The sequence below is a fragment of the Rhinatrema bivittatum genome, chromosome 3 (genome assembly GCF_901001135.1).
Source record: "Rhinatrema bivittatum chromosome 3, aRhiBiv1.1, whole genome shotgun sequence".
Lineage (NCBI taxonomy): Eukaryota > Metazoa > Chordata > Amphibia > Gymnophiona > Rhinatrematidae > Rhinatrema > Rhinatrema bivittatum.
Genome location: NC_042617.1, coordinates 169,178,991 through 169,204,174, shown reverse-complemented (window position 1 = coordinate 169,204,174; position 25,184 = coordinate 169,178,991). Strand labels below are relative to the sequence as shown.

General features: G+C 44.5%; 1 protein-coding gene across 2 annotated transcripts in view; it reads right to left on the bottom strand.

Annotated features, from left to right (window-relative positions):
* Window positions 1-1,670: 1,670 nt before the first annotated feature.
* The window catches only part of SPAST (spastin), a 367,367-nt gene continuing 343,853 nt past the window's right edge, over window positions 1,671-25,184 (bottom strand). For both annotated transcript variants that reach the window (XM_029593916.1, XM_029593915.1), the window contains one exon: window positions 1,671-3,025. In XM_029593916.1, coding sequence (XP_029449776.1) covers window positions 2,903-3,025 — 123 coding nt within the window. In that variant the 3' untranslated portion in view covers window positions 1,671-2,902. The remainder of the gene's footprint in view (window positions 3,026-25,184) is intronic.

The window sequence follows — 25,184 nt, the reverse complement described above, 5'->3', positions numbered from 1 at the left end:
CTGTTCATTTTGATATTGTTTGTTCTTTTTATCTGAACTAGGTTATTTGGATTCACATCCCTAATTTCCTTTATAGTATGGTGGTCTGAGTTTTTCCCTTTTGCTATTTCCATATTTATCTTTGTTTAGGCATAATTGTATTGAGTGTGTAGCTCTTTCGTCAGCTAACATGGCCATGTTTCTTGGAGTATTGGTAGTGCTTGTCCTCCTGTTCAAACTCGTGGTGTACGAAGGGGCGTACAAAGGGGCAACATGCAATATGAGTAACATGCAATATGATAATTTAAATGTAAAAACAATAACAGTGTAGGACAGTCAATTGGGGTGAAAGGTTCTTCGGGAGATATGGTCAGCGATACATTTTAAACTGGTCCCTGGCACCTAGTTCAGGGCCGAGGAATAGTGGAGGGGGCGATCCCAGCAAGGTTGAGATCAGGACTTCCTTCCCGAGCGGGGTGGAGGTCCCAAGGCTGAAGACGGATCCAATTTTTTGGACCCAAATAATTTTTCCATTTTATTGAGACGTGCCCGACGACCCTTGGGGGTCATCTAGGCACAGAGGTCACAACCGTGGACATCGTGGGATGCCCTCAGGCAGAGAACTCAGACCTCATAGGGCTCTGTGATGGACATGGTCCAGGGGCACCGGCATTGCCATTGGAAAAAGTATGCAGTGCGCTGTCAATGGTCGACGAATACTGGACTTACCAGATCACAGGGAAGGACCCGAAAAAGAAGCGAGGGACCCTATGCGATGTATGGACAGGAAAAAACCCCTCAAAAATTACAAAAAGAAGCGTGAGCTCCTTGACCGCGAGGCGACAAAACTTTGCAGAAAAGAAGAGACTGAAATGTTTCCCGTGTGAGGACTACCATCCTGCTTGTCCTTGAAGAAATACTTAATTTTGATCAAAAGACCCAGAGTATCTTCTAGCTGTTCTGTTGATGATCTATAACAGAGGGTCCTAAACCTGTTTTGGAGGACCCCCAGACAGTCAGGTTTTCAGGATATTCCCAATGAATATGCATGAGATAAATTTGCAAGCAATGGAGGTAATGCATGCAAATCTAGAATAAGATGACAATTTTACAAAAGCAATTTTACAAACAGAAGGTAATTTTAGAAGTCATTTCCACAGATAAAACAGTGCTTTACCCACAGAAATGTGTTTTTAGACAACTGCTTGCCCTATATGTGGACAAACATAAATAGAGAGTCTCTATGTGTATACTTTTACCTGCAATAGAGCGAGGCATTTCTGGGGGTAGGTTTGGAAGAATGCGCATACATTTGAATTTTAAAAAAGTCTGTTGTGAAAAGTACCTGTACAAATTAGTGTGTGCAGATACTTTCCTTGGGTAATTTTCAAAATGAAAGTATATGAATACATATATGAATATATTAATACTTTCATTTTGAAAATTAGTACAAAGTCCATGGGTAAAAATTACCCACAGACTTAGCACTTAGGCACACAATCTTAAAATTTACTCCCATACTCTTATTGGAAGAGTAAAAAAAATAGTATATCTGCTACACGTGAAGAGTGGTTTTCAATATACCATATGCCTTTTGGAATCATGAATCTATTAGGTTTCTACTCTTGATTTTTGTACATGTTATAGTGTACGAGTAATGTATGGACAAAGTAATAAAACAGGCCAGCTGCTTCACTTTGTATGCATTCTGTTTATAAATAATACTAACAACCAAACGTTCCCATCTTTTTCTCTTGTATCAAGATATGTTCCATTTGGCACATAATGAATAGGAACAATCAATCACAACCCTGAAAAGATACAAAAATTATCAAATTCAAATTACAAGTTAATTGTTAACAGGAAAAATGTTGGTGAATTACCAAAGACACATGCAAATCAAATAGAAAAGAAACTTAAGGCACAGGTTTTTCTACTGTCCAACTACTACTTACATCTGCATTTAAATATAAAATTACAGTTCTTGCCAAGAATACACGGCTAAGGATTCTCTCACACCCTTGGTTTTAAAAGGAAAATCTAGTCTGCTAGAAAACAGCAAACTAGATTTAGCTTAGAATTACTGAATGCCTGGCTAGTCATTAGCTTAAAAAGAAAACTATTGCTAAACAAACTTTAAACTCAGTTCTGAAGCCACTGGACTTATGAAATTCATGCCCAGCACTGAAGCATCCAGAAGTGAGTTTGCCTGCCCCATTCTGTAAAACAGAATTGTGCCAATATCACACATGGTTGTAGCTACTATGTTCAAAATGGATGTCCTAGCAACTCTGGAGACCAAGTTTAAAACTCTACAGCTTTTTTAAACTAATGCTCAGGCAAGGCAGTCAGTCTCTCTAGGTTGTACATTAAGACTGAGGTTTCTTCAGAAATAGATTCCCCTTACTAGTGTGCTCTACTTCAGAGGTGCTTAAACTGGTCCTTGGGCTACTCCTAGCCAGTCTGGTTTTCAGGATCTCTCTCATGAATATGCTTGAAAAATATCTGCATACATAGGAAGTAGTGCATACAAATAAATCTCATGCATATTCATGAGAGAAAACCTGACTGAATGGGGAGAGCCCAAAGACCTGTTTTAAGAGACCCTGCTCTACTTTATAAGCACCCTGTGAGTAAATCCTTACTTTAAGGGCAAAGAGGCCTTGGTCAACAAATTCTTCTATTCACATTGTATACTTTATTTTATTTTTGCAAGTGTTCAGTTTTTCAAGTTTTAGTACATAGATTCCTTTCATTAAAAAAAAACAACAAAAAAAAAAACCAAAACCCAAAGATATGTAAAGTTCCATAAATTTAAGAGTACAATCCAGCAATCTGGATCAACTACTGGAAAGGTACATGATGCTCTCTGCACTGTGGCAGTTTCCCCCACTGCTGCCCTTGGCTTGAGGAGAGCTGTGGTTCAAACTGTGGTGTCGCCAAAATCCTTGTTCCAGCGGATATATGCTTCCAGTGTCTGAGGGCTCACACTGCGCTTTATCTTCTTCAGGGACTCCATAAAGTCTGATAAACGAAGGTTTCTCATCTAGAGGCACATAATTAGGCATTGTGAATTATCTTGCTGTGAATACCCCAGCTCAACAAAAATGTATACAATATTAACTTGCATTTGAGGACAGCAGACCGTGCTAATGAATAAAAGTAATGTTTAGGATATAGTGTGCTCCAAAACTTTGTTTCTAATATAAAATCCAAAGTGGATACAAGAAACAACATTTATATTATACTATAAACATAAGCTAAATATACATGCCTATGCAGGTAAAAACAATTTGAATGGGGAAAATCCCATAGATTCCTGGAGTACTTCTCTGTATGCAAATACATAGGGTAAAGCAGAGTTGCTTACCTAGGTGCTTTCCTACGTTACTCCTCACACATGGGTGTCATCATCAGATGGAGCCCCGCACGGAGAACTTATGTCAAAGTTTCTGAAACATTGACTGTGCATACTAAGCATGCCCTAAACCACATATCTACGTGGGGGTCCCTGTTCAGTCTCGTTACATAGAATCACGATTACAATAAAAAAACAGAAGAAATCCAACTCCACAGGTTGGCGAGCAGGTTTCAGGAGAACTAACATCCTGTCGTCCTACGAAATCACCTGTTACAAGTAAGCTACTCTGCTTTCTCCTAGGACAAGCAGGATGGTAGTCCTCACACATGGGTGAATCCCTAGATACAGGCTGCTCCCTAACACAAAAGGGGACCAACAAGCACCAATCAGGTGCCAACAGGCACAACAACCACAGTGCTGTTGGAAACAAAGTGAGAGAAAGCCTGAACTCAAACAATGGGCCCTAGGCAGGTAGAGTTGGATTTTACACACCTTGAAGAGATTCCAAAAGACAGACTGGTCGAACCTACTGTCACGTTTGACCATCCCTATTCAGACAGTAGTGAGATGCAAATGTGTGGCGAAAACTCCACGTCACAGCCTTGCAGATCTGCTCCACAGGAACTGCTCGCAAGTGGGCCACTGATGTTGCCATAGCTCTGACAGAATGAGCCTTGACATGATTCCCAAGATGTAGTCCTGTCTAGGCATAACAGGAGGAGATGCAGTCTGCTAGCCAATTGGATAATGTCTGTTTGACAACAACTCCTCCCAACTTATTCCTGTACAAAAGAAATAAAAAGTTGGGTGGACTGTCTATGGGCTTCTGTCTGCTCCAGATAGAAGGCTAAGACTCTCTTGCAATCCAAACTGTGCAGGGCCCATTTCCCTTTGTGTGAATGGGGCCTGGGAAAGAATATTGGCAGGATGATTGACTGGTTAAGATTTATTATTATTTTTATTAATTTTTTTAATATATATACCGACATTCGATCTGAGATATCACATCGGTTTACATTCAGGTACTTAGGTACTTCCCTATCCCCAGAGGGCTTACAATTTAAGTTTGTAAATGAGGCAATGGAGGGTAAAGTGACTTGCCCAAGGTCACAAGGAGCGACAGCGGGACTTGAACCCTGGTCTCCTGGTTCGTAGCTCACTGCTCTAACCACTAGGCTATTCCTCCTCCCATCACCACCTTAAGCAGGAATTTAGGGTGCGTTCACAAGACCATCCTGTCATAATAAAACTTGGTATAAAGTGGATAAGTCACTAAGGCCTGGAGCTCGCTGACCCTGTGCGCTGAAGATACCGCCAACAAAAATATGACCTTCCAGGTCGGGTACTTCAGGTCACAGGAGTGCAGCAGCTCAAAGTGAACTTTCATCAGCTGAGCGAGCACCACGTTGAGATCCCAAGACACAGCAGGAGGCTTCAACTGAAGTAGACCCCGCATGAAGCATACAGAGATGGGCGTACCATCTACACCTTGGTACGCCAATTGCAAGGAGATGAACTGTAATGGAGTTGGCCTTCAAGCCAGCCTTTGATAGGTATAGGAAGCAGTTTTTGTGTGGGACAGGAGAACGGATCTAGGGCCTTCTGCTCACACCACACAGAAAACCTCCTCCACTTCAGTCCATAGGACTTTCTACTGGAAGTCTTTCTGGAAGCCACAAGGACCCGAGATACAGCCCCAGAGATACTGAGTAGCTGTGAGAGAGCTTAGAGGTTGGGATATTGCAGCATGCCCTGATCTTGCATGATGAGCTCTGGGGAAGTCCCCAGCTTGATCAGTCTCAGATGGACAACTCCCAAAGGAGTGGAAACTAGATCTGTCTCGGTCAATGAAGAGCTATGAAGATCATAGTCCCTCAGTCCTCGCGAAGCTTCAAGAGAGTCTGCGTCACCAGAGAATATGCATACAGAAGACCCTTGCCCCAGTGGTGAGAAAAGGCATACAAGGCTGATTTGCCATCTGACAGGGTGCAGAACTGAGTCACCTTCTTGTTGCAGGGGGATGCAACAAGTCCATATATGGGTTTCCCCAGAGGCGGAAGATCCGGTTCACCACCTCCTGGTCCACTCATGGGGTCTGAAGGGACGACTCAGTCTGTCTACTATCATGTTCTCTGTCCTGGTCAGATACATGGCCCTGAGTATCATCCTGTGAGACAGGCCCCAGGACCAGATCTGGACCGCTTCCTGACACAGGAGGTATGACCCTGTGCCTCCCTGCTTGTTGACATACATCATCACAACTTATCTGGATCAGGACACTTTTGTTGAGCAGCCTATTGCTGAAAGCCCATAGTGCGTACCTGATAGCCCGGAGTTCCAGGAAGTTGATTTGACCGCGTGCTTTCTGGGGAGACTATAAGCCCTGGGTGCAGAGTCTCTCTACATGAGCTCCCTACCAAAGTTGGATGTATCCGTGGTTAGGACAATTTGGGACGCAGGCTCTGAGTGGCCTGGTGCCACTGTGCTCAGGGTCTGTTGTGCTCTGCGCATATGTAAGCATGCCAAGGGAGTAACATGGACGATTGCAGCCATATGGCCCCACAGCCTCAACATGTGCTGAGTTGACACCTGCTGGCTCTGTTGAATCACCACTGCTATGGATGCCAAGGTGACAGCCTTGGATCGCAGCAGGAAGGCTTTTTCCTGAGTTATGCCTTGCAGGGCTCCTATGAAGTCCAATTGAGGTGATGGGCTGAGATGGGACTTTGGGTAGTTGATGACAAACACTAGTGATTCCAACACCTAGATCGCCATGGACCCTGCTTGAGAGGTCTCTTGACCAGTCAGTTGTCATGGACCCTGCCTGAGAGGTCTCTTGACCAGCCAATCGTCCAAGTAAGGGAAAATATGCACTCCCAGCCTGCGAGGTGCACTCCCACCATGGCCAGGCATTTTGTGAAGACAAGTGGGGCCGACGCTAGCCTAAACTGCAACACTTTGTACTGGAAGTGCTGTTTTCCCACCACAAATCTGAGATACTTCCTGTGATTTGAGAAGATCTGAATGTGAGTCCTTTAAATCAAGGGAGCATAGCCAATCCCCTTTTTGCAGGAGGGGAATCAGGGTGCCCAGGGAAACCATTCTGAACTTTTCTTTTTTGATAAACTTGTTCTTTTTGGAATCAGGAAGTACTGGGAGTAGAATCCCTGCCCTCTTTGCCTTGGTGGGACAGGTTTGACCGCTCTGGCCGTTAAGAGGGCAGAGAGTTCCTTCAACAGTACCTCCTGATGCACTACTGGCCCCCAAAATGAACAAGGAGGAAAATTTGGCAGGACACCCAATAGGTTCAATTGATACCCTTGATGGAGGATGGACAGAACTCACTGGTCCAAGGATATTCTGGGCCACCAATCCACAAAGAATTGTAGCCTGCCCCCGACTGGAGAGTCCAACATCTCATGTACAGGTGGCTGGCTCATGCTCCCTATGATCTAGTCAAAACCCCATCCTGGGATTTAACTGAGGTTTGGGAGCTCTCTGCTGCCTGGGACAGCTGTGGGAGCTCACCCTCTGCAAATGGGAGCGAGGGGTCGGAGGTTAGTACTTCCCTCTGGGAGTAGAAAGACTTCCTCTAACCCTGCCTCGCAGATCTCCTGGCTGAGGAGGGCGGGTCTGAAATGTTGGCGGAGAGTGCTGGAAGACCTCATGGTGATCCTGTAACTGGGCCACCGCATCCCTCGTCTTATCTCCAAAGAGATTCTCTCCTGTGCACTGCAAGTCAGCAAGTCTTTCCTGAACCTCTGGTCAGAGATCAGAGGCCTGTAGCCATGCCATTCTGCGGGTACCGATTCCTGCTGCAGACACTCTCGATGCTGTCTCAAAAACATCATAGTTTGACTGATCCTGTTTTCCACACTCCAGGCCCTGATGCACCAGCAATAAGGTGTCTTGCTGCTGTTGAGGCAGCCACTTGGCTACTTCCTGCACCTGCTTCCAGAGGTTGTGCAAGTATCGGCTCAATTAGAGCTAATAAGAGGCAATACAGGCAATAAAGCATGGCCCCCTGGAAAACTTTCCTCCCAAGAGTTCCATGGCTCTGGGATCCTTCCCCGGGGGTGCCGAGGCATAGGTCCAAGAGCACTTGGCCATCTTGAGAACAGGTTTGGTGTGACAGCTGACACTTCTCGAATCCGGTAGCCTGTTAGACGAAATAAACCCCATCCGCCTTCCTGTTTACAGGAGGTACCATGAGAGGGTGTTCCCGGGATACTCAGCAGCAACTCCTTAAAGATCTCGTTCACTGGGACTGCCACAATCTCTTTAGGAGTCTCCACGAACTGGAGGATTTCCAGCATTTTGTGTCTGGCGTACTCTTTCATCATTAACTGAAAAGGGATGGCCTTGGCCATCGCCTGCACAAAATTTGCGAAGGTCAGTCCTCTGGTGGAGACCTCCTTCGTTCTTCTGGAGGAGACGGGTCATCCCCCAGAGGTCATATGGGGCCTCATCCTTACTGTAATCCACAAGGGATGGGGCCCTAGATGTTTGGCCTTCGTGCAGATGCATAGGCATTGGTGCTGGTCCCAGCACAGCTGTACAGGGGGCTGCAGGCCTTAGTGTCCCTGCTAGCCATGATGGAGCTTCCCCATCAGAGGAACCAGCAACAAGCACCAAATCAGTTGGGGGAAGCATCGGTGCCCCGCCGGGCATCGATGGCCTCCCGGAAACCAATGCCAACTGGGTCGGTAACACACTAATAAGCACATTGAGCTGTTCCAGTAGGGACAGCACAGGCACCATCGGTGCCACCAGCTTGATGCCCTGCAACGGCTGCTCCACCACCAGCTGGACTCTGTACTCCAACTCCTCCTCGAAAGTTGCCGATGCTAAAACCAACTGGGAGGCAGGAGGGGTGCCCACATCTTCCTCAGATCCCCGATGTGGACCAGCGACCTGCACCAGGATCGGTGGAGACCATCGCAGACCCCCAACATTGATGGAGGATGGGCACTCCTCGCTACGGAGTCACTTCGGCGGTATCATAGCATGAGCCAATGCCTTCTCGACCCTGGCACTGTGCCTTGAAGGTGACCAGTGCTGATGCTCCCTCGGTGCTCCGAGGATGCTGATGAACCCAATGTCCTCAACCTGGAAGGGACTGACAAGGGCTGGTCTCTGGCGCCCCTATCCACAGGCGGCATCGACAGAACCGACGGCCCCACCAATGTTGATGGCTCAGTGTCCACTGGTGCAGATGCTGATGGCTTGGACTTCCTTGACCCAAAGAGTTTCTCCATCTTGAGTTGAGCTCGATGTCTCTTAGGGGTCAACTGGGCGCAGAAGCGGCAACCCCGGATGTCATGTGACACACCCAGGCAGAGGATACACACCTCAAGGGGGTCCATGATGGATATGGTCCTCTGACACTGGAGGTATCAACAGAAACCAGACAAGGCCATGACAAAAAGGGGAAAAAAAACAAGAGATTGTGATGGCGTGCAGTGGACGCCAGCGGGCAGAGGCACCACCGCCAAGGAGCGAATGGAATCGAAAATAAACTTACCAAACTGCGAAAAACCTGACTGGAGTTTAAGGGGAACCAGGAGGGATCTGGCATCGATGAAACACGCATAAAACCGAAAATGTTTGGTGAAAAATATTTCCAAGCCAATTTCCTGACGAAAAACCAAGAGCTCACTTAACCGTGAAGCGAAAGCTCAGTGGAAAATAAAGACTGAAGAGGGACCCCACGTGGATGCATGGTTTAGGGCATGCTTGAACATAAGATATGCCATACTGGGTCAGATCAAGGGTCCATCAAGTCCGGTATCCTGTTACCAACAATGGCCAATGCAAGTCACAAGTACCTGGCAAGTACCCAAACATTAGATAGATCACAAGCTACTATTGCTTATTAATCACCATCATAGCAGTTTATGGATTTATCCTATAGGAACTTATCCAAACCCTTTTTAAACCCATTTACACCAACTGCTGTAATTATATCCTTTGGCAATGAATTCCAGAGCTTAACTATGCACTGAGTGAAAAATAATTTTCTTCAATTTTTTTTAAATGAGCTACTTGCTAACCTCATGGAGTGCCCCCTGTCCTCCTATTATCTGAGAGAGTAAACAACTGATTTACATTAACTTGTTCAAGTCCTTTCATGATTTTGTACACTTCTTTCATATCCTCTCTCAGTCGTCTCTTCTCCAAACTGAACAGCCCTAACTTCTTTAGCCTTTCCTCATAGGGCAGCCGTTCCATGCCCTTTATCATTTTGATTGCCCTTCTCTGCACTCTCTCTAGTTCAGCTATAACCTTTTTGAGCTGCGGTGACCAGAACTGCACACAGTATTCAAGGTGCGTTCTCACCATGGAGCGATACAGAGGCATTAGGAATCCTCCGTTTTATTTTCCATTCCCTTCTTAATTCCTAACATTTTATTTGCTTTTTGATTGCCACTGCACACTGGGCTGATGATTTCAATGTATTATCCACTATGATACCTAGATCTCTTTCCTGGCTGGTAACTCCTAAGATAGAACCTAACATTGTGTAACTGCAGCAAGCTCAGTGTGCACAGTCAAAGTTCCAGAAACTTTTGACATAAGTTTTTCCATGCTGGGCTCCATCCAATGATGTCACCCATGTATAAGGACTACCATCCTGTTTGTCCTAGGAGAAATACCTTTTCTGGTCTTGGTCTCCTGATTCCACAAAAGTTTTTAACATATGCTTTAAGGTTCCATTAAATCTCTCCACCAACTCAGTTTCAGGGTAGGAGCTGATTGCAGGGAAATATCAGCCCATGGGATTTTTTCAAAACTGGCCTACAAGGTATCAGATGCCCTCATGCACTTTCCCTGCAGCATGTGTCAACAGGTCTTAAAAGCACGCAAAGTTGACCACGGAACCTGGCAGAATTGAGCCAAAATATCTCCAAAATAAACTTTGTCTTTCCAAAGTTACTAAGAAGTTGAGCCAGGGGTGAGCAGAGCTGCAGGCCCCGTTCCATTCATGCAAATCGGTTGGGCCCCATATACATCTGCTTATATCTCTTATAGAGATATATCCTGGATTCCCAGTTTGGCTCCTGAACCACTTGCAAGTAATGATACTGCCAACTAGTGTCAGACACACACTCATGCTCAGTCACAGATTTTTTTTAGATTGCAGAAACTTTATTGGCACAAACACTGACAACACATTCTCTCTCAGACACAAAGACACACCCACACACAGTGTGTGTATGTCTATGTCAGAAAGAAAGCCACACATACACTGTCTCTCACAAAATGTGTATGGGTGTGTGTCTCTTCCACTCTCTCTGACATGCTACTCTTGTACTGCTGCTTATGTGCTCATACAGTGAGTGCCCCCAGTTCAGCACTGCTGCATCATGAGGTAAAGTTCTTGCTTGCTGCCAACCCTTCCCATTCTGTGCAGCCCTCTCCATTTTATAATCCCATTCTTTAGGAGACTTGCTGGTTCCACAGCCACCTGCTTCTCTCAAGAGCTCAGTATAGTCACTTCAGACAGAAGCCTCCCTAACACTGCATAGGCACTTTATCCCTGCTTACCCCCTTCCTTCCTGTGCCTGGAGCTTGCCTCCACTTCTCAAACCTCCCACCACCCTAGTGCCTTCCCACTGACTGCAGGCTACACAGTCTGCTGCTTTTATGGTTCCCCAGGCTCTAATGTGCCTACATACTCCAGGTGAGGGGGAAATCAGAAGTGACCCATACTGTTCCCTGGGCTTATAAAAGAGAAAATTAAGCCCTGGCAGAGACTGGGGAGAGCCACTAACCCAAAGTATCACAGCTCCAGATGGAATCCTGCTTTTCTCTTGTGGAGCCAGGGCTGGTGCAAGGGTATTCGGTGTCATAGGCAAACCTTACAGCCTTGCACAAGTTCCTGGCTCCACCTTCCCAAAAACAATTAAAAAGTATGCATTTATAGTAACAGATTTTACATGAAAAAGAACATTGTGTTCTAAAGTCAAAATATCATTGACAACATGTATATTATTTACATGCACTGCTATAGTACCAACCAGAAAACTTTGCAAAAAAAGGCCCTTGCATCCATATGGTATTGGGACTATTGTAAAGCCTTCTAAAAGCTTTGAGTAAACTGAATTACAATATAATAAACCTCCCATATGAAAACAGCATTAACTGCCAGCACTCAAACAGTAAAAACCCTATCTATGAAAAGACAACATTGTAAATAATACACCAGACCCTAACACACCAAACCTGATATTAGGATAACAGAACAAGTCAAGCTGATATAGATCCCTACACAAACTATACACGAGTAGAATACTTCACTACATTCGCACATGCAGAACACACAAGACCTTCACCAAACAGAACAAAGAGACAAAGTTTAACTAGAAACAAGCAGACAAAAACTGAATTGGAAGCATAACAAGACAGACTCCGTAGGTAGTGCAATAATGAAAAACAGAAAAAACATAATTCCTCAAACATTAAGCAATAACATCGAGATATAAAACTTCATTCATAATATTAAAACCATTCTAATAAAAAAAATAAATATGTAAAGCAGGCAACAGCCAAGAACATCCAGTAATTAAAATAACTCACAAATGTTTTCTAATATTTCCTTGGCTCTAAATATTTCAAACAGCAGACACGTGAAATGACACCCCAAAATTTAAAATAATAGGATTCAAAATCTCCAGCTCTCCATACCTGGGATCTTTTGATTTTCAGTCACCCCCATATTGTTGTGGGTTAAGGAGGGAGGCATCACAATCTTTACCTTCTCTTCCCCCTCCCCCAACACACACACATGCTGTCACAACACAGGCTCTCTCTCTCACTCATATATGCTGTCACATACACAGGCTCTCTCTCTCACTTATATATGCTGTCACATACACAGGCTCTCTCACTCTCTCTCACACACTCTCACACACACACACACACACACACACACACACAGTCTCTCTCTTTCTCAGGCTCTCACAGACACATGCAGACTCTCTCACTTGTCACATATATCTAGTCTCTCACACATACACAGGCTCTGACAAACACATGCAGGCCCTGTCACTCTCTCATATACATGCTGGGTGGGGCACACATTTGTAGGAGGCGGCGAGATTGGCAGCGGTAAGCCATGGAGGGAGAGAGGAGACGCAAAGGGTAGGCTGCTATTGAGAGAGGTGGCTGGTGATTTTAAGAAGGCCAAGGCAGCAAGAGATGGCATCGGGCCGGTCCAGCATGCTAGAGAGAGGCTGAGTCTTGCAGCGGGAGGTAATGAAAAGGCTGCAGGAGCGAGCATCAGACCGCAATGAACGTGAATGTCAGGAGTGGCGGCAGCTGTAGGCCACGATCAGAGTGAGCCACGAGGGAAGTGAACAGCAACGGGGAAGAAGCAGCATCTGAAGAAAGGGCCTAAGTGGTGGCTGATTACTGCAATGGCCGGGTTTGTGTGGAGCCCATGTCTGAAAGCAGTCAGCTGTGAAGGTGATCACACCTACCGTATTTTCCAGTGTATAAGTAGCACCTTTGGATAAGATACACCTTTGGGATAAGATGCACCTATTTGGACAGTAATGTAAACAGCAAAGGCTAAGAGAGAGAAAGAGATTGTGACAGTATATAAGTCACAATGGTGTATAAGTCACAGTCACTGAAATCGCTGAAAAAAAAAACCCATGACTTATACACAGGAAAATATGGTAACTGGGCTGGGAAGATGAAAAAAAAAAAAAGCACGTAATTGGCATGACCGGCCCACCGGGGTACACCTGATCCCCCAATAATCCAATCTACCACTGCTGCAGGGTGTTATGGGTGTGGTACGAACAGATTTTACTCCACAGTGTTTGCAAAGACTGTCTCCCTTGATCTGAGAGTATTTCTCAATGATATCCTACTCAGGAAAATATTTCTGGCAGGGCAATGACAACTTTCTCTGCTTATATTGAGGATAAGGCTACTTCCTCAGGTACCTAGTAGCAAAGTCCACTACTATCAGTATTTATCTTTTCTCAGTCCAGCTTGGGACGGCTAGAAGCCCTACTATATCCCCTGTGATTCTCAAACAATTCACTGGGGGTTTCAGGGATGCACAGGGATGGTTTTGGGACTTACCCACTCTCTGGCATGTGTTACATGTTTGACAATAGTCAGCTACGGCTTGAGATACTCCTGGCCAGTAAAAGTTTTGTGTCAATCTGGTGCGGGTGTGTGTCACTTCCTGATGTCCTGCTAGTGCAATCTGCAAAAGTTGTTTGGGCACTATAAGCTGTCTGTTTGCTGTCCAGGGTCTGCTAGCATCAACAGGTTCAGTCTCCCTGTACAGCAAGCCCCATTTCCACAGGGTATGGTCTTTCCTGTTTTCATCTGATGGCTGGCCAGCTTACTGCCGCAGAGCTTCCATGTCAGGATCAGAATGCTGTGCTTCCTGGGAAGCATATCTTTGTCTTATGTCAGTATCCATAGCTGGAAGGGTCTCAATTTGGTGATTCTGTCAGATCAGGATCAACAGTCTTGTCTGTAGGTGTGTCAGACAAGTCAGGCTCTCCTGTGCTCATGGCTCTGGTCATCTCAGGAACTGATTTCTGCAGGAATCGCTGGAGAACTCCTCCTTGTTGCTCAATCAGCAGGTTCAGGGTCTGGAACTGGAGAGTGATCTCTGCTGGTTCCACTTATTGGGCTGCTCGCGTCTGACTTTGGAATACCATAGCAGAAATGTTGACTCCACTACTGAGAGTAATGTTCATTGGACCCATGTCAGTCCCACATAACACTGTTAGGAATTGTGGACCCTTACCCCGAATTGGGGTTGGTGCTACCTGTGGGGTTGAGCCCCGCAGGTCGCCGTCGGGAGGCGAGGCTGGCCGGGAACAGAGGCAGACAAGAACTTCGCCAGTACCGGCCCTCGTTCCCTGCAGGTTGAGCCCTTGGGTGCCAGGGCCGGCTGGTCTTAGGTGCACCTCTGTGTGGCTGGTCTCAGAGAGAGTAGGCGGCTAGAAGCAGAGAGTGTCGGAGAGGTTAGGTTCAGTCCAAGACCAAAGTACTCTTGGAGAGAGAGGGAGAGAAGGCATCAAGAGGTAAGGTGCTACAGCAGTTCTGAAGGCAGTAGAACAGGACCACATGGGACTGGCCCCGAGGAGAGGAAGTGCAGGAGCAGAGGCTTGTATAGTGGGATGCTGGAGCACGGTAGAGCGGGGAATCCGCTGTAACAGGTTTGAGTAGAGCAGAAGCGCAGAGACACTGGCTGGGAGACAGCAGTGCAGTAAGAAGAACCTGTGATGTAGAAGCGCTGAGAGGTGCCCCAAGGAGCGGGGACACAGACAGTCCTGTAATATAGAAGCGTTGAGACTGGTCCAGAGTAGAAGCGTAGAGACAGCGTCTTGTGACGTAGAAGCTCTGAGCCAGGTCCTGAAGAGAGGAAGCGCTGAAGCAGGATCCCCGATGTAGAGGCGCTGAGGCTGATCCCGAGGAGCGGGAGCACAGAGACAGGGTCCCAGATGTAGAAGCTCCGAGGCAGGGTTCCAGAGGTAGAAGCGCTGAGCCAGGCCCTGAGGAGCGGGAAGCGCTGAGACAGGGTCCCAGAATTAGAAGCGCTGAGCCAAGCCTCGAGGAGTGGGAAGCACAGAGACAGGATACCAGCGAGAAGAGCAGGGATCCGTAGAGCAGGAACAACAGGTCTGGAGCACAGGAGCAAGCACCAGCTAGGAACCAGGGAACTCGCTGCCAAGTCGGTTAGTGGTAGTTGGAGGTAGTCCTTAAGTATCCCGGGCCAGTGATGTCATCAGCCGGGAACAAGCATGAAGTTCCTGCCATTGCCCTTTAAAGGAAGGACAGATGGCGCACGCGCCTAGGGAGGCCCAGGAACGGAACACTGGTCGGCGGCGTCCCAGCAGTCATATGGAACCAGAAGGAACGAGACGACAGCGACTGGCCAACCCCGCGAGTGTACCGGGAGTAGAGGGCCAAGCATGACATGATGTGAGTTGAGCCAGCCGTGGGTGGCTGCAGCCAGTGGGCGTAACAATTGGTACTGGCATGTTCATTACTCCTATTTCTCTATATCCAGGCTTGGTACCCCAATCCAGGTTTACTCAAGCAATGGGTACAGCCTCTCGGGATCCATTAGTCAAACTACAAGTGCAGTGTGTCCATGAAGAACAGCATCTTCCAGCACCAGCTCTGGTTGCAATAGGGTCATGCTTGAGTCAGTGTCCACAAACTCAGTAACCTGGGACTGATTCACAATTCTAGTGCTAGTGTTTTGGAAGCTCATTTGCCTCCTTGTTTGATGAATGACCAGGAACTCCTTGTGTTGTTCCTGTGTTGGCACCTTCTCTAGAACTGGGACCCCCATGAAAGTTGCCAGCTTTGATGCAGTAGATGGAACGTTTTTCAGTGCAAGCTTAGGGCTCTCTGGCAATCTGCCTTGAAATGTCCTGTGTGCCCACACTGGTATTAAGGACATTCATGCTTAATGTCCTTAGGTTTCTGATGAAAACTGGGAGGTTTGCTGTTTTAGAGTTTGCAGGAACATTAGACTTAGGGCTTTGACTTCCCTTAGTTCCTTGCTGTTGGGGATATGGATGGTTTCTCTTTGCCCACCAGGGACGGTTACCACTAAGATGTCAGCCAGCTCAGCTGCCTTTTCTGGAGTATGGGGCTGGTGATCTTGAACATGCTCTCTCATCTCTGGATGACATTGTTGTAAAATGTGCCCCAGAACCATCGGGTTTTGGCAGTCCTCCAGGACTTCCGATCCAGTAAGCCACCAGCTGTGTTGGTATCTTAGCTGGATCACAAACTCACTGTGAGTATTATCTATCTCCTTTGGCAAATTCCGAAATTTAATTCTGTAGGTCTCAGGAGGTAATAGCATAATGGTTCAGCAAAGCCTTGCATACCTCTTCAAACTGGGATTATCTCTCCATGGAGAGTCTGAAATGTCTTGACTGCTCTCCCTGTTAGCTTTCCTCGCAAATACCGCACCCAGTCCCTCTCAGGAATCTCACTGAGGTTGCAAATCTTTTCAAAGAATGCAGGGGTGTGTCAAAACAGGTACATCATCTATAGGCACAGAAACTGTGTTAAAAGTAGAAAGGGTGTTTATTCACTGAAAATAATTGAAAACAATGCGGTAATTGGCTGTAATGTTGCTGTTGCAAGCTGTTTATCTAACCATCTGTATGGCAACTTTGTACTGTCTTACTACATTTGCTAAGATCTGTTTTTTGGCTTCATTGGTGAAGATCAGCTTTTTGATCTCCTGCTTAAATCAAGAACCTCCAGGGTAGCATTCTCTGAAATGCTCCCTGTTCCACGTGCAGGTCACCAGAGGCAGGCAGAGCTCCGGAGTCTCAATGTGTGGATGAGATGATGGTGCAGGGAAGAGGGCTTCAGTTTTGTTAGGAACTGGGGAACTTTTTGGGGAAGGGGGAATCTCTTCTGAAGGGATGGGCTCCACCTTAACCAGGGTGGAACCAGACTGCTGGCGCTAACCTTTAAAAAGGAGATAGAGCAGCTTTTAAACTAGAACAAAGGGGAAAGCCGACATTCGCTCAGCAGTGCATGGTTCGGAGAGAGGTATCTTCAAAGGATACTAATGATGCATTAGAATTAGGGCATCCCGACAGTGAGGTTCCAATAATAAGAAAAGTAGTCCAAGTGCCTGTAACTAAAAACTCACCTGAGCTAAAAAATTCTAACATATCCCTATCAATTAAAAAGCAGAATTAACATACAAACAAAAAACAAACTTTGAAATGTTTGTATGCTAATGCCAGAAGTCTAAGAAGTAAGATGGGAGAATTAGAATGTATAGCAGTGAATGATGACAGACTTAATTGGCATCTCAGAGACATGGTGGAAGGAGGACAACCAATGGGACAGTGCTATACCGGGGTACAAATTATATTGCAATGACAGAGAGGAGCACCCGGGAGGCGGTGTGGCGCTTTATGTCCGGGATAGCATAAGAGTCTAACAGGATAAACATCCTGCATGAGACTAAATGCACAATTGAATCTTTATGGGTATAAATCCCATGTGTACAGAGAAGGGTTCACGAAATCACTGTGAACGTGGAAGATGTAGTAGGCCAGATTGACAAACTAAAGAGTAGCAAATCACCTGGACCGGATGGTATGCATCCTAGGGTTCTGAAGGAACTCAAAAATGAAATTTCTGATCTATTAGTTAAAATTTGTAACCTATCATTAAAATCATCCATTGTACCTGAAGACTGGAGGGTGGCCAATGTAACCCCAATATTTAAATAAGGCTCCAGGGGCGATCCGTGTAATTATAGACCAGTGAGCCTGACTTCAGTGCCGGGAAAAATAGTGGAAACTATTCTCAAGATCAAAATCGTAGAGCATATAGAAAGACATGATTTAATGGGACACAGTCAACATGGATTTACCCAAGGGAAGTCTTGCCTAACAAATCTGCTTCATTTTTTTGAAGGGGTTAATAAACATGTGGATAAAGGTGAACCGGTAGATGTAGTGTATTTGGATTTTCAGAAGGCGTTTGACAAAGTCCCTCATGAGAGGCTTCTACGAAAACTAAAAAGTCATGGGATAGGAGGTGATGTCCTTTCGTGGATTACAAACTGGTTAAAAGACAGGAAACAGAGAGTAGGATTAAATGGTCAATATTCTCAGTGGAAAAGGGTAAACAGTGGAGTACCTCAGGGATCTGTATTGGGACCGGTGCTTTTCAATATATATATAAATGATCTGGAAAGGAATACGACGAGTGAGGTTATCAAATTTGCGGATGATACAAAATTATTCAGAGTAGTTAAATCACAGGCAGACTGTGATACATTACAGGAGGACCTTGCAAGACTGGAAGATTGGGCATCCAAATGGCAGATGAAATTTAATGTGGACAAGTGCAAGGTGATGCACATAGGGAAAAATAACCCTTGCTGTAGTTACACGATGTTAGGTTCCATGTTAGGAACTACCACCCAGGAAAAAGATCTAGGCATCGTAGTGGATAATACTTTAAAATCGTCGGCTCAGTGTGCTGCAGCAGTCAAAAAAGCAAATAGAATGTTAGGAATTATTAGGAAGGGAATGGTTAATAGAAAGGAAAATGTCATAATGCCTCTGTATCGCTCCATGGTGAGACCGCACCTTGAATACAGTATACAACTCTGGTCGCCGCATCTCAAAAAAGATATAGTTGCGATGGAGAAGGTACAGAGAAGGGCAACCAAAATGATAAAGGGGATGGAACAGCTCCCCTATGAGGAAAGGCTGAAGAGGTTAGGGCTGTTCAGCTTGGAGAAGAGACGGCTGAGGGGGGATATGATAGAGGTCTTTAAGATCATGAGAGGTCTTGAACGAGTAGATGTGACTCGGTTATTTACACTTTCGAATAATAGAAGGACTAGGGGGCATTCCATGAAGTTAGCAAATAACACATTTAAGACTAATTGGAGAAAATTCTTTTTCACTCAACGCACAATAAAGCTCTGGAATTTGTTGCCAGAGAAGGTAGTTAGTGCAGTTAGTGTAGCTGGATTCAAAAAAGGTTTGGATAAGTTCTTGGAGAAGTCCATTAATGGCTATTAATCAATTATACTTAGGGAATAGCCACTGCTATTAATTGCATCAGTAGCATGGGTTCTTCTTAGTGTTTGGGTAATTGCCAGGTTCTTGTGGCCTGGTTTTTGGCCTCTGTTGGAAACAGGATGCTGGACTTATGGACCCTTGGTCTGACCCAGCATGGCAATTTCTTATGTTCTTATGATAAAGGGAATGGAACAGCTCCCCTATGAGGAAAGCCTAAAGAGGTTAGGACTTTTCAGCTTGGAGAAGAGACGGCTGAGGGGGGATATGATAGAGGTGTTTAAAATCATTAGAGATCTAGAACAGGTAGATGTGAATCCGTTTTTTACTCTTTTGGATAATAGAAAGACTAAGGGGCACTCCATGAAGGTAGCATGTGGCACATTTAAAACTAATTGGAGAAAGTTCTTTTTCACTCAATGCACAACTAAACTCTGGAATTTGTTGCCAGAGGATGTGGTTAGTGCAGTTAGTATAGCTGTGTTTAAAAAAGGATTGGATAAGTTCTTGGACGAGAAGTCCATTACCTCCTATTAAGTTGACTTATATAATAACCACTGCTATTATTAGCAACGGTAACATGGACTAGACTTAGTTTTTGGGTACTTGCCAGATTCTTATGGCCGGGATTGGCCACTGTTGGAAACAGGATGCTGGGCTTGATGAACCCTTGGTCTGACCCAGTATGGCATATTCTTATGTTCTTATGTGTGAGGGAAGACTATAGTGATAGGAGTATACTACCGTCCACCTGGTCAAGATGGTGAGACTGATAGTGAAATGCTAAGAGAAATTAGGGAAGCTAACCAAATTGGTAGTGCGGTAATAATGGGAGACTTCAATTACCCCAATATTGACTGGATAAATGTACCATCGGGACATGCTACAGAGATAAAGTTCCTGGATGGAATAAATGGTTCAGGAACCAATGAGAGAGGGAGCAATTTTAGATCTAATTCTCAGTGGAGCACGGGATTTGGTGAGAGAGGTAACAGTGGTGGGGCCGCTTGGCAATAGTGATCATAATATGATGAAATTTGAATTAACGACTGGAAAGGGGACAGTAAGCAAATCCATGGCTCTCGTGCTAAACTTTGAAAAGGGAAACTTTGATAAAATGAGAAAAATTGTTAGTAAAAAACTGAAAGGAGCAGCTACAAAAGTAAAAAGTGTGCAAGAGGCGTGGTCATTGTTAAAAAAAAAAATACCATCCTAGAAGCACAGTCCAGATGTATTCCACACATTAAGGTGGAAAGAAGGCAAAACGATTACCGGCACGGTTAAAAGGGGAGGTGAAAGTAGCTATTTTAGCCAAAAGATCTTCATTCAAAAATTGGAAGAAGGATCCAACAGAAGAAAATAGGATAATGCATAAACGTTGGCAAGTTAAATGTAAGACATTGATAAGACAGGCTAAGAGAGAATTTGAAAAGAAGTTGGCTGTAGACTAAAGAGGTTAGGACTTTTCAGCTTGGAGAAGAGACGGCTGAGAGGGGATACGTTAGAGATGTTTAAAATCATGAGAGGTCTAGAACGGGTAGATGTGAATCGGTTATTTACTCTTTCGGATAATAGAAAGACTAGGGGCACTCCATGAAGTTAGCATGTGGCACACATTTAAAATTAATCGGAGAAAGTTCTTTTTCACTCAACACACAATTAAACTCTGGAATTTGTTGCCAGAGGATGTGGTTAGTGCAGTTAGTATAGCTGTGTTTAAAAAAGGATTGGATAAGTTCTTGGAGAAGTCCATTACCTGCTATTAATTGAGTTGTCTTAGAAAATAGCCACTGCTATTACTAACAACGGTAACATGGAATAGACAGTTTTTGGGTACTTGCCAGGTTCTTATGGCCTGGATTGCTCACTGTTGGAAACAGGTTGCTGGGCTTGATGGACCCTTGGTCTGACTCAGTATGGCATGTTCTTATGTTCTGATGCAGCCTGTGCGAAACATGGCTGTGTCGGGGGACTAATAGCAACATTACAGCCAATTACTTCATTATTTTCACACCCCTGCATTATTTGGAACCTTCCACTGGTGTGTCTTTGCTCTCCACTTGTTTGGTGGTTTAAATCTTTTCAAAGGCAATTAGATACCCATTAATGTCATCTCGGGTGTCAAACTGTGCAAACAAGTTGGCCTTATCTGGGTTATGGACCCAGTCTCTGTCTTTGGCACAGAGGATGCGCTGAAACCTTGAATATAAGCCATTTCCATCTCCACTTTCTGAAGCCAAAATTTCCACTCTTCCTCCCACCTGTCTTCCTACTCTTCCAGATGCAGCTGAATGTAAATCTGCTGGATTTCAGCTGGTGTGGCATCAGACCCTGCCAGTTCTTGGGTCTCTGATCTCCCACCTGGAGAGGAACTTAGGATATGCTGATACTCTCTTACCGCAACAAGCATGTCCAGCATCTCATCACTGTGTTCATTCAGTTGCTCGTGTTAGGACAGAAATGTCTGGTATCTGATGGTCTCTGCTATCCACCATCAACATGCGGTCATCTGCCATCAGCACACAGCAAATCTAACACTACTAACACAAACTAAATGGAGGAAGGAACACTGTTGCTGTTGCACTCGTTCACTACGCTCTATGTCGAAAAGTTGCAAAGCAAAAAAAAAAACAAACCCATTCTGAACAACTCAGTGAGAGGTGACCTTTACCTCACACAACCTTCACCTCACACACTAAGCCTGACAATCCCACTGCTGCTACCAGAAAAGATCAGAAGTCTGTCATGTAATGCCTCCATGCTATCCCTAACACTCTCTCAGGGTACCCCTGTTCCCACTCTTAGGGTCCTGCCAAGCACTACCCAGGCCAGCCTGCGCACATGCTCCTACATTGGCAACCTCTAACTCATCAACTGAGTTCCTGCTTTCTCTGGGCAAGTTCCCCACCTGCAAGCTCTCCCCCCTTGTGGATTCTAGGGACACTGGGTCCCCATATAACCAATGGTCACACAGTTCCTAGAAATATATCCATAGACCGAATATGAACAATACTGGGATCATTAATCAGTCTAAGACAGGCAGAGCTAACAAAAGATCTAATTTGCAAACAGGAACAAGTAAAACAAGGATTAAACAGTGAAAGTTAACTGAACACTTTTTACTTATTAGCGCCTAGGGAGGTCAGGAAAAAGGCTGTTCTCATGAGCTGAACAGGGCCTTAGTACACAGATTTGCTCCTTCTGTACTCCAAGCATTTTCAAGACTAGTTCTCTGTCTGCAGGGCCAATCAGTGCACAAAGTACTAACAATCACTCCCTAATAGCGTTCTTCGTAATAGTTTTCTGGCCAATGTCACTGCAGGATGTTTAAGTGGGGTGCTGGGATGTGAACACCGCTCAAAAACATTCATATAGCAGAATAACTTCTTGCTAAAACATAAATCCACTGTAAAATCATTACAAACATTGTTTCTCAAAAGAGCCCACCACTCTGGAAACTGTCCATGTTTATCTTTCACACCCAATTAAGCTTAATCAAGTTGTATCATCCTTGTTTTCTTTTACTTTATGATTGCACCATATTCACAGATGTATTCACACTTGTATTTCCATAGGTTCACATACCCAATATAAAGGCCTCGATGTTTCATTTCCCAAACGGCTTCATCAGGGGGAATTTTAACAATAATTTTCATCTCATATAGAAAGTATCTCATTTAAACTTTTGGCTCTGTTCAGTTTTACCTTCCATTTTCATATTCCAAGCATGATTCAATGACTCTTTGCTTTCCCCAAAGGACTTGCCTTACTCAGGCTACAAATGCCATTACTGGCTGCTTCAATTGTTCAAATAGAAGGCACAGACGCTGCGGCTGCGCCTTGGATTATAACCCCTTCCAAAATCATCCTGGTCCTGCATGTCCTCGTGCATCCTCACACGTGACCACTCCCAAAAAACATCCACATTCACATATAATATATTATGGTAAAACTATGCATGGCCATATATGTGAGTATATGCATGTATTTGAAAATTATCCTCTAAGAGATTTATATGGAGCAATTTTTCTTGGGGAGACTAAGTTTCTTAAGAACAAAAGCTGTTCAGATGAACTCCCCATCCTTGACTAGAGGCATTTGTAGTTATAATTTGACACTGAGCTTGGTGAAAAACTGACCTCTCAGCAGATTTGAAAGCTCTAGCCACCATGTCAGAAATTGGGCAAGAGCGTTGGATATATTCAGTTTTTGATGGGAAAGTGGTTGCCTATATTGGTTTCATTGAAACTTCGGTTGATACTGCATCTCACGTTGAGACATGCAAAAGGGGAAATTTGGCCTATTGGCACCATGCGCCCCAACATTTTCATGAGGAACTGGGCAGAAACCTCTGATGTGAAAGCGTTAGAATTATATCTTGGTCATTTCATCTGTCTTTGCTAAGGGAGAAATGCCTTTCCTTGTGTGGAATTGAGGCAGGCTCCTATGAAGTCTATAATATGTGCTGGCTCCAAATTGGATTTTGGGAAATTGATGATGAAACCTAGGGTTTGAAGGGTATGTATAGTATGAAGCGTGAAGGAACCAGCTTCTTGAAGGGTATGGCTGGATATGAGCTAATCATCCAAATACGGAAAAACAAATACATTGATCTTCCTTAGATACATAGCAATTGTTGCAAGATATTTGGTAAACATCCTAGGTGCTACAGAAAGGCCAAAAGGCAGAACTTGATATTGGTAATGAATGCTGGCAATAGTGAAACAAATTTTCTCTGATTTTTGAGAATCAGAATATGCATATAGGCATCCTTGAGGTCTAGAATGTTTAGCCAGTCACATCAATCTCCAGTTGAGAGAAGACTGCCCCTTAAAGCTCACCCTGAACTTTTTCTTTATTCAGCTGTTGAGATCTCTAGAGATCCAAGATGGTGTGGAGTCCACCTGTTTTCTTTGGAATAAAAATATATCTGGCATAGAATCCTGTATTCCTTTGCAGTATTGGGGCTGCCTTCCACTGCATTTGCAGTAAGGAGGGACTGTCAGCTCTTGCTGGAGGAGTTGGAGCAATTCTGCATTTCTGGAGTGATTTCTGGGTGGATTATTTGGGGAGGCACTTTAAAATTCAAAACGTACCACTACTGTATGATCTTTAATACCAAATGATTTGTGGTTACCAAAGACCATAGTGGACTGAAGTGTTGAATCCTTCCCCCCTACAGGGAGGATGATTAAATCTAACTGGGGATATTGTAATAAAAAAGTAGGGTTATTTTTTGGTTGTGTTTATTGAAGAAGTTTGGGCTGTGTTCTTTCCCAAGCACGTAGCCTGCTCTTCTGTTGTTGCTGCTAGGAGTAAGGTTGTTAAAAAGGGTAGGTTTTGTACTTTCTTCTTGAATAGTAGTACTGTTTTCAGTAAAGCTGATTTGTCTTTCCTGATTATAGATGGCTGCTCCACTGTAGCTGACAGGAAAAGGAGAAAAGAGCGGTTATCTTTAAATCTATTGTTTCTTTAACTTTCTCTCCAAAAATACAATCCACTGTGCATGAAGCATCACCAAGATTTTTGTGAATATCTTCACAAAGACTCAAAGCCCATAGCCATGCTAACCTTCTGGTTCCAATGGCAATTGCAAACATTCTGGAGAAAGTATTGTATGCATAAAATGACCAAATAAGATGTTTTCTACATTTCTCCATTTTTCGCAGCAAAGTAGCAAAATGGTCCATAGTGTCTGAAGGAAGCTGCTGGATCATATCTTGCAGCTTTTGTAAAGTTCTAAACATGTACTGTACATGTATAGTTTATGGGCAATTATCTTAGACATTAACATAGCTGATTGGAAAATCTTTTGTGCCACAATGTCCAATAACTTGGAATCTTTCCCCAGAGGAATTAATTTTGGATCTATTTGCTTTTTATTCAAGGCTGATTTCACCATTACAGATTAATGGGGCTGTTGTACCTTTTGACGCCGGTCAAGATTGAACTTTATTTTTTTATTTGAAATTCAGTTTTCTTGCTACTGGTAAGGTAGGCAAGGGCATCTGACATTCTGGTTTGGAGTTCTTATAGAAATCTATGAACCAGAACTGTCACCACTTGTTTTGGGGCTCGAATATATTTTAGTATATCAAATATATTTTCTCTCAGTTCTGCCTCCTGTAAAGTAAAAGGAATTGTTTTTGCCATTTTTTTTGATAAAGGCAGGGTAGGACATATCCTCTAGTGCAGTGATGGCTAACCTATGACACTTGTGTCTGAGGTGACATGCCGAGACGTTTTTGCTGACACGCGCAGCATTTCGTGGACTATCGGAA